The following is a 10,546-nucleotide window of genomic DNA, read 5'->3' as shown; positions in this document are numbered from 1 at the left end:
ATTGCCATTACCAGTCCCTGTATGCTCACCGTTATGACACTGGGCATCCCAGTCTCCAGGGAGGAGTACATGACTTGAAACCAGCTCAAGTCAGTTGCTCTCTTCAAAGTTAATTTTCCTGGTCATTCAGCTTTCATACTTTCAGGTTTGGCTGAGCCGCCCACACACTTCTCCACCCATGCTGTTTCTCTCCCCTAATTATCTCAGGCAAGGCTGTTTACACAACTCAAAGCCCCACTGGTTACAGCTGGATATCTAAAACAAAGGTCACCCTCAACACCCTTTGTACTGAGAAAAGTTCAGCTTTCCTTACAATAATTGGTGGCCATTCCTTATATTCTTCCTTGAACTCATCATTCTTGCCCATCTCCTCTGAGCCTTCTTCCATTGTAGGTGTTTGTTGTCACGGGGTGCGATTCTCTTCTTTATTTCTTTATGCCAAAAAAACGCAAACTTGAAAAATATTTGTCAGTTACATTGAAGATAAAAAGTGAGAATGGCATTTGGTTTTGTGCCTCTATTCTCAAGGAAATATGTTTTTAAAAAGCAACCCTACTAATAATTTTGCCACAGAAGACCACTAGATGTTTGAGGTTCATCTGGTACTGAACTTCAGCTGCAGCTTTTTGCTGAGGCCAATATCTTGCTAAATGAACCTACCCTCTTAAATTTTCAGGACTAAACAGTGCTTTGAGCAGCATTATTGAGAAAGTGTTTAAAGCAATATATGAACAGCTCTCCATATGGGTATCATTTCAGACAATTTTTAACAATTTTGTAAATGACAATATAGACTATAGCTGGGCCTCAAGAGTCTGTGACAGAGAACAATAAGAATGCATTAATTTTGGCTGCTGCTAACTCTGACATATTTGAAATATTATGTTGGAGAGCAACAGACAGCTGTTGTGGACTAATGATCTAATAATTTTATGCGTATGCAATGATCTTCTTATTTTATATTTATCAAGGGACAAACACGGCAAACTGATCCAACCAGGTAAACAACTTCATGAAGACAAAGCTGAGGATACATTGTCCAGGAAATAAGATTTGTTATTAAAACTAAAGGATGGGTATGTGTTTTTCTCTCTATGAAGAAAGTGTCAAAATGCTCACTGCGTAGATCCAACACCTTTGTCCATGCTGAAATGTTCTGTACTAATAAAAGAAAAAAGTACTAGGATTGAACCTTCTCTTTATGAAAATCTTTATGAAATAGATCGACCATAAAACTTTCACAGGCTTGTAGCTACTCAGGCATTTTGTGGAAGTCTCAGTACAGGGTCTGGTAAACAAGATCTAAATCCTGTAAGCCCAGCTTCCCTGCCAGAGCATGCTGCAGACCACGTGCAGTGGCCCAGGGCTCCCCATGCAGCGCCGTAGGCCCATGGCCCATTTAACTGGGGAGTGCCGTGCTGTGAGGGACCATCTCCACTCTGCACCAGCACAAGCATGACAGAGGTGGCACAGGAACCTGTCTCAGGTAAATGCTCCCAACTGCTTTTGTTGGATAGTTTTCAGCCAGATTTATTCCTTGATCTGCTCCACCATGAAGCCACACCAGCACAAGTGACTGGGGAAGCAGCAGAACGAGAGTGAATGGCCAAGGTTCAGGCTGCGAGGGAGTGGGAAACTGTTCCTTCTGGAGGACTTGTGTTCATTTACACTTACATGGGAATAACAAGAGCCAGTGTGAAGGGAAGGGAGACAAAAGGCAATGGCAGGAATTAAGTACATCTTGGTGTCCAACTCATTCAAGGATCATCTATCCCCATCATAATCTAGAATTTAAATACTGAAGCTAACCCTCTCATAAACTGGGAATGAGGAAGAGTCTCTACTGAACACCTCGGTAATTAATGAACTCAGAATACTGAAGTGCCTCCCTTGCCGAGTGTGATTTGATGAAACACCTCCTCTCCCGGTCTAACTGGTAGGCTCATTCCTCCGCTCAACATGTTGTAACTGAGGCAGGGTTGAAAGAATACATGAGTGGGTGAAATCTGTAACATGGTGACTAAGGTAATTGCTTGCAACTGAAATTTGAAGAGTTCTTGTGCTCAACTCCAATTGATACTTTGCATATAATAATTCAATGTTAATTAGAGAAAGAATGAAAACCCCAGTACTTCTCGATCCATGTCAATGCCTGCACTAGTAAGATATTCGGTCATGTTGTCTCCTGTTCACTTTGGGATGCTTCCATGCAAAACAGAAACGCCTGATTCAGAGAGAACCCTCCAGCAGCTAGAGCATTTAGTTTGCAGAAAGATGCAAGCTCTGACAGAAAAGAGATTTTAATCCCAGCATCCGACTTCTGGGTGTAACATCAGGCAGAAGACGCAGCAAGTATCCTCAACCTTCTACCCTGAAGCGCATTAGGGCCACACGTGAAGTCAAAGTTGGCTGGGCTTCTGCACCCTGACAGGCCTAACACATGAGCAAGGTGGGGAAAGGTGATGGTTGGACTTGATGATCTTAAGGGTCTTTTCCAACCTTTATGATTCTGTACTTGCTCAGGGCTGTCAAGGCTGAAGCAGCTTTGCTGGTTCTCAGAAGCAGACCTAGAAGCACAGTTGTATTGGGAGTACTCAGAGCCGAATCTGGATGGAGCATCACGTGCCCATGGAAATCTAGCCACCTGTAGACATGTAGATGTTGCCAGGCCTAAAACCTATCTCACAGCAGAGGAATGATCATTAGGGAAAATGAGCAGCTCTGGTTTTCAACGCTTTCAAAGGGATCTGCAAATCACATGCACCATCGAAAAACAGAGTCCTGGGATGTGGCAGCAGTTGCTTACTCTTTCACTTTGGCTCAGTCCCCAGATTCAAACAGCTGAAACGGTTCCTAATATGGAGATGTGAATCTATTTAACACAGCAAACCCAGATGAACTGCTGTACAAACTTAGATCCCGAGAGAGGCTAAATCATTATTGTAATGACCAAACCATATTGTCTCAAGAAGTTTTATGACAAACTCTTCTGAGTTTTCAACATGGCAACTTTACATTTGTGGAACAGCACCACTATTACTCAGAACAAAATAAAGCTCTATTTATTACAATTCAGAAACTTAGATACAGTAAGGAGAATCAATGTTGAGTGTGTATATTATCATTATGAAATAAATATATTGCAGAACTATTACAGAATCACAGAATCACAGAATCACTAGGTTGGAAAGGACCTTCAAGATCATCAAGTCCAACCATTAATCCAGCGCCACCATGTCCCCTAAACCATGTCCTGAAGCGCCACATCCACACGTTTTTTGAACACTTCCAGAGATGGCGACTCCACCACCTCCCTGGGCAGCCTGTGCCAATGCCTGACCACTCTCTCAGTGAAGAAATTTTTCCTAATATCCAATCTAAACCTCCCCTGGTGCAATTTGAGGCCATTTCCTCTTGTCCTATCGCTGGTTACTTGGGAGAAGAGACCAACACCCTCGTCGCCAGGGTAACATGTAACATGTAACATGATCGATAAGCAAACTAAACATGAGAAACCCGAGAAGCTCAGAATTAAATGTAAAGTTCCAAAAATCTCTACACGTTCAGATCTGCAAAGGCTCAGTAAGATGCACAACCTTAACCTGTGTCCTAACACAGCAATTGTACTCATACAATTAATACCATATGGTTATGTTTTTGTTTTAAACCAAAATTAGGTTTTCTTTCTTCTCTCATGGTATTGCTTGAAAGTCTGTTAAAAGAGATTTGGCACACCTTCCTCAAATCCTGATTTTTCCTGCAGGACCTGCCCTGCTGCTTGGCAGTGCACACCACTGAGTTATACGTATCTGTACAATTAATGTACCTACTAATTAGATGAGTTGTTTTGTCATGTAATTCTAAGACCAAGGCAACAGAACAGAGCAGAAATTTTCATGGTTAGTAATAAATGTTCCCAAATTGTAACATACAGGTTGTTTATTGAATGGGATATGAAACATTTTGAGAATTTGATGTAGTTCGATGTCTCAAAGTATACTAGGAATAGAATATATTAGCCTTCTGTTGATCTGAACGTGCTGCCAGAAATACAAGCATCTCCTATTGAGATGCATTAGCAATGATACACAGAAGGAAAACTAAACTCAAGTGGGCAGTGAATTAGATATTAAACAAGTGAATAACCACCTTGTCAGAATAGTTCTTTCCCCTGAAGATAAGCCAAGGTTTTATGTGCTTCCAAAGAACCTGAATATGCCTGTTAGACACCAGCAGTATTCTAAGGAAGTCAAGCACATGGTATCTAGACATCAAAATGTAAAATTTTAACTTAATCATTGAAAGCCAGAGGGAAGCAGATTGAGTTACACAGTAAGTACATATGGCACAGCTTTGACTTTTTTTATATAATATGTATTCTTAAGGCAGTGCTTTTCAGGTTTATTTTAGTACTTTACTTGCATAAAAATTCTGTAGATCTCTAAAGCTGTTGATGAGCTGGAAAAATTGCTGATGGTAGCCCACAAAATGGGGAAAACGCATGATGTACCACTATTTGTTGGGAACCGGCCCCCCATTTCTGCTAAGAACAAACATCAGATTTAGTCCAATGAAGATTAATGTGTGACTAACATTCAGTAACAACCTCATCAGATGGGAGAAAACAAAAACATTACACAAATAGAAAAATTCTCAAAAGCTGAAAGAAACTTGCCCGAAGAAAGCAAAGTGATACCCACGTAACCAAGCAGTTTGTACCTTTATTGCCAGTTAAAATAGCTAAAAATACTACAGTAAGACAACTTTTTAAAAGAAGTTCCCTATATTTGGTTTTAGATACATGGCAGTTCAGCTTTCTTTGCAAGTTTATATGTGACCATGAAAGCTTCAGAGTTGAGGTTTTCCCTTAACTGCTTCACCAAAAATTTTATCTGGAGCTCGCCACAGCCTTTAGGCAGTCTCTATAGTTCTTCTCTTTGAGGAACAAGTTGCACAGGCGGCAAACTGCCGTGCAACACATTGCAAAAGCCGTGCCAAGCCACAGCAATGGCGATACAGCGCTCCTGCAGGCACTGCAACCACGTAACGTGTTTTTATCCAGGACAATGAATGAGGGGGGAAAAAAAAAAAAAAAAGCAAATGTTTGCACACCGGTTGCGTTTCCGAATCGGAGAATTTCGCGCACACACGCGCTGCAGCACTGGCATATCCCCTCGCCTTGCCTGAAGGAGGGCGGCAGGCAGGCAGGAAGAGAAGGTGGCAGGGAGGGAGGCCACCCGCCACTGCCGCAGGCCGCGGCCGGACAGCAGCCCTGAGGAAGTACCGACCCCCCGAGAAGGCCGCAGCCATCCTGCCAGCCGCGAAGCGGGGCCCGAGAGCGCCCTGGGCCGGTGGCTCGGGCCGCCTGCTCCCGACTCGCTCCCAGCAGCTCCCCCATGGCCGCGGTACATGCCCGCCCTCAGCCCGGCCCGCACCACCCCCCGCGCCGCGCCACGCCCTGCTGCCGCGGCCGCCCCCCGGGCCTAGCGGCCCGCCTCGAGTTCCGGCGCGTGGAGCACGTCGCTTCTCTGATTGGCTGCCTCTGCCGTGGGCCCCGACAAGCTCCGGCGCGAGCGCCAGCCCACCGCACGGTCCTATTGGTTGGTTTAGCCCCGGCGCCCTCGCGCCGCGTGCCATGAGAGGGTGCACCTCCCTGCGGATTGGTGGGGCGGCACGGCGCATGCGCCTCCCTGTGGCCTCGCCCACTTTCCCTCCGTAGCTGCCGCCGCCACCACTGCCGGCCGTGCTGTGATCTCGCGCGGCCCCGTCTTTCCCCCGCCATGGCGGCCGCCGCGGAGGAGCCGTTCCCTTTCCACGGCCTCCTGCCCAAGAAAGAAACCGGCGCCGCCGCCTTCCTTGCCCGCTTCCCCGATTTCGATGGGCGGGGGGTGCTGCTGGCTGTGCTGGACACCGGCGTGGACCCAGGGGCGCCAGGCATGCAGGTAGCGGGCGGTGGGGAGGAGCCGTCCGCGGCGGCAGCCCTGAGTCACAGCTGCGGGGAGCGACGGCGGGCGGACCCTCAGGGGGCGGCGGCGGGAGCGGGCGGCGAGGGCGGCAGCCGGGCCCTGCCGCGCTGCCCCGGTGGCGTTGTGGCAGGCGGCGGCCGCCCTTCCCGGGGGACGGGGGCGAGTGCGGGGCCGGGGTGTTCGTCCGTGAGTGGCCATGGCCCCCGGGCGGCCCGAGGCGGCGGCGAGAGCAGAGGAGGCCCCTGAAGGGCTGTCCTGGGGACTTGTCGTTGTTCGCTTGCTTGCTTGCAGTTCCCGCTAAGCATGCGTTCGCGTCAGCGTGGGCTCTGGTGCGGGAGGGTGTAAGAATCCTGTAGACAGGGGGTCCGCACCGGTCCCTCGGGGTGTTTGTGTAAGGATCCTCCTTTTAAGCCATTCACAGATGTTTTATGGTACTTAAATCACGTTTACTGCCTTCGTTCACGTAGAACTCATTCTAAAAGAACACTTTGTATTTTTATGAAACCTCAGCGTTACTTAAGTTGATAGCTAGAGGCTACAAACAGCCGCTTAGATCTTTTACATGGAAAGTGTATTTCTGGCCAAATTTGCATACCTCTGTTTCTCAGTGCATTTTTTTTTGTGCGTTGTCTTGCAATAACAATCTGTATCAAATTTGGTTCTGCCAGCCTGTTTTTTGGATCTGCTAGCTTTGTAGCTTGGATTGCACAGTGATTGCCGATATGATGTTGATATCAGTTTTGTAACTTTCTATGTATGTGACACTAATTTTGGCACTTCTCAACACTTCTTTCTTTTAACTCTTTTAACATATATTTGTCGTGTAAGTTTATATGTGGCCTTTTATGTCACTACTGCTTCCAATTTCTTGACAACATGTTTTCTTGCAGATGTAGCAAAGGAAGCCTTGAGAAATGATTCAGAGAGAGTTGTATGTGACTCGCTTGGTACTGCATCCTTGACTTTTTTTAGCTAAGCAGGGCCTGTGTTGGTTTCTGCCCTTTCTTTGGCACAGACATAGATTTTGCTCTAAGTGACCTAGTTCAAGGACCTAACCCTGGGAGATCTTTAGTTCAGTGTTGTGAAATGACTCCTTATGGGGCTCAGGTAAGTGAAAGGATAAGTAGGTGGAAGGAGGGACTAGGCAGCTGTAACTTCGACTGATTTAAGCTGGAATGAAACTGGTGTTTTTGGCAAAAAATTGTGGGTAAGTCGAATAGTAACTGGGAAGCTTAAGGAAATCTAGCCAAAAAGCAACCAAGTACATGGGCAGACCAGAAAGTAGTAAAAGACAACAATATCCCTGTAAATGGGGTGTGCGTAGTTCTGAAGCTTCACATATGAAAGCAAAAAGCCTGTATCTCTAGAGGCTGTGTAAATGAGGAGTCGTCAACCAAAAAACATGACTTTATCGGTAGAAGAGGGAAGCTTTGTTCTGAGGTAGGTAACCCAAGGCTCATAAGGGACTTACGAACCCTCATGATCTCCATGTTAACTGTACCAATTTTCTTCAACTGATTTTCTTTATGTGGAGGATAAGATTTCAGATAGTGAAGTAAAAGATCTGTAGAGAACTTGGCGGGGGAGGGAAAGAATTTCATCTTGCATCGGGTGAAAGTGAGTTTGGGGGGATGTTAAAGAAATGTGTAAAGAAACTGTGTGCTCTTTCCACACTGCCCACTTACTACAGAATCACTAAGGCTGGAAAGGACCTTCAAGATCATGAAGTCCAGCCGTTAACCCAACGCCACCATGCCCCGTAAACTGTAGCCTGAAGCGCCACATCCACACATTTTTTGAATACTTCCAGAGATGGTGACTCCACCACCTTCCTGGGCAGCCTGTTCCAATGTTTGACCACTCTCTCAGTGAAGAAATTTTCCCTAATATCCAACCTAAACCTCCCCTGGTGCAACTTGAGGCTGTTTCCTCTTGTCCTATCACTAGTTACTTGGGAGAAGAGACCAACACCCACCTCACCACAACCCCCTTTCAGGTAGTTGTAGAGAGTGATAAGGTCTCCCCTCAGCCTCCTCTTCTCCAGACTGAACAACCCCAGTTCCCTCAGCCGCTCCCCGGACTTGTTCTCCAGACCCCTCACCAGCTTCGTTGCCCTTCTTTGGACACGTTCAAGCACCTCAGCATCCTTCTTGTAGTGAGGGGCCCAAAACTGAACACAGGATTCAAGGTGCGGCCTCACCAGTGCCGAGTACAGGGGCACGATCACTTCCCTACTCCTGCTGGCCACACTATTTCTGATACAGGCCAGGACGCTGTTGGCCTTCTTGGCCATATGGCACACTGCCGGCTCATGTTCAGCCGTCTGTCAACGAGCACTCCCAGGTCCTTTTCTGCTGGGCAGCTCTCCAGCCACTCCTCCCCGAGCCTGTAGGGTTGCCTGGGGTTGTTGTGACCGAAGTGCAGGACCTGGCACTTGGCCTTTCTAAACCTCATACAGTTGACCTCGGCCCATTGAGGTCTACCCCTGACTTAGGCTACTTGCTAAACCTACAGAACGGGGAGGCTTATTGCACAGGGTGCAAGGCATGATAAAAGAGATGTAGGCAGCATACAGTCTGTAGAATAGTATTGTAAATTTTTTTTCAAGCCAGAGGATGTCCTCACTCTGGAGTATTGGGCAGTTTACATTTTGCCTCCATGGAATAAAACAGTGTTCTGGGCACAGACAGCATAGCTGTACTGTGATAAGTAGTTTTTAACCTTGTGACAATTTTTTAAAAATTTTTTTTTCATGCCCCAGTCTTCTCTGTTTTTTATTGCTATCGGTGTTATTACCAGTTCTCAGCCTAGCACAGTTAGAACTATGAGAATTGAGTCGGTTGCTTAGAGGGGAGAGAGGGCATTATATATAGCAAGGTTAATAGGTATTACAACTCTGAGTTCAATTTAATGTCAATAACGATTACAGGCCAAAATGAGCTACCCTGTTCTGAATATAGTGGGTTTTTTTGTCAAAACAAAACAGTTCATGTTTTGCTGCTCCCTAGTGCCTCATTCCTGGGTAGTGTTCCTTTGCTTGTTGATGCTATTCTTTGGTTTTTAAACACTGATACCATCAATGCATGGCATATGATCACTTGCTGAGCGTCAAAAAGGTTTGGGGACAGAGCATAACAGGGAAGTACTATTATGTTTATATTCTTCCCTGGAGACTTGCTGCTATAGGGGGAATAGTTACTGAGCTTAGCAAACCTTCTTACATCGATCTCATTGTTCTATTGGTTGCCACACAAAATGTTAATCGAATTCATACTTAACTTTCCTTTTCTTTCTGAATCTTTTATAGCCAGTGCCCTTCAAGGAACTCTTCTCACTTTATCTTCCATTGCCTTGCACTCCAGCTGTAAATTTCAATTTGTCTGCTGCTTTCATGCTAGTTTTTTCCCCTTTTAGCCCTCTTGTTAGAACCTATTTCCTACTATCTGCCAAGTCACAGCTCATGATTCCTCATTAAAGCACAGTACCTTTAGGTGGACAGATAAGGTATGTTTAATGGAGCATTGTGGTTGTGTATGTATAGTCTTTGTTCAACCACACCCTGTCCTTTCTCTGTTGCTTCTTGTTATGTTTCCTGATAGATAAGTCAGTTCATCTCTTCTTGAAATCTTGCTCGTTTTGTGAAGTGCCTGTTGGACTTATTTACTAAAATTAGTTTGTACTTTTCTGAGACAACCTTTTAGCAGTAGCGGCTAGTTTGATTTGCCTTGCTTTTTAGCACTGAGGGTTTTTTTTTAAAAAAAAAAGCTTTAAAAAATTATTTTTTTTTTGATGATGATCAGCTGTCCCGTGACCAGAGTGCTGAAGAACTTGTTCATCTCTTTCCTGCAATAGCTGTCAGTTGGAATCAGTAACGTTTTATGGTCTGGCAAAAACATACTCAAATGCATCTGACTTTGCCTTTTAATTTGGGATTGTCACAGATACTGGTGCTCCTCTACTTCTGTTACACTGATCAGCTGACAGGGTTATGCAGATAGATTATTTTTTAATGTGACCAATTTACAAATTTATTTGTTTTACCAAGTCAGACCTAACACGAAAGTGTGATTTTTCAAACTAAAATGTATAAGCAACAAAATAATTTTCAGTTATAAACTAGTAGAATGTTTTATTTATTTTTTCAAATATCTGTAGGCGAACTATGATATTAAAGATACAATTAGGGATTTTGTTGTAAATACACTGTAAAATATTTTTAATTGTATAAAAATTCTTTTTTGAATTTTAATGCAAAAGGTACTAAAACATACTTTCTGTCTGTAATAAATTTATTGCTTCAGGATTTTTCTGTTCACACAAGGAAATTGATCAAGTTCACTTCATTATTTTTTTATTACTATTATTATTTTTTCCTCAGAATTACAAGACTTGAAAAGGAAAACCCAACTGAACTCTGAGTTTCACTGTAATATTACTACTGGCGGGCAGTATGACAAACAACGGTTCATGTTAGCAGAAGAAGCCATATCAGTTACTTGCACTGAATGACCGTAAACCTGTCTGGATTGCTGCCGTTAGGAATTGAACCTTGGACCTTTTCATCTGAAACTCTGAGTTTC

General features: G+C 44.7%; 1 protein-coding gene across 1 annotated transcript in view; it reads left to right on the top strand.

Annotated features, from left to right (window-relative positions):
• Nucleotides 1-5,606: 5,606 nt before the first annotated feature.
• Nucleotides 5,607-10,546, top strand: part of TPP2 (tripeptidyl peptidase 2) — a gene marked incomplete at its 3' end in the record, with an annotated part of 54,567 nt that continues 49,627 nt past the window's right edge. The window contains exon 1 of the mRNA XM_081999557.1: nucleotides 5,607-5,942. Within this exon, the coding sequence (XP_081855683.1) occupies nucleotides 5,781-5,942 (162 nt within the window). The 5' untranslated portion in view covers nucleotides 5,607-5,780. The remainder of the gene's footprint in view (nucleotides 5,943-10,546) is intronic.

Source organism: Phaethon aethereus (assembly GCF_964289735.1).
Source record: "Phaethon aethereus genome assembly, chromosome: 1".
In the NCBI taxonomy this organism is placed as follows: domain Eukaryota; kingdom Metazoa; phylum Chordata; class Aves; order Phaethontiformes; family Phaethontidae; genus Phaethon; species Phaethon aethereus.
The sequence above is the reverse complement of the archived record's forward strand: the minus strand, read 5'-3'. Positions and strand labels throughout refer to the sequence as shown.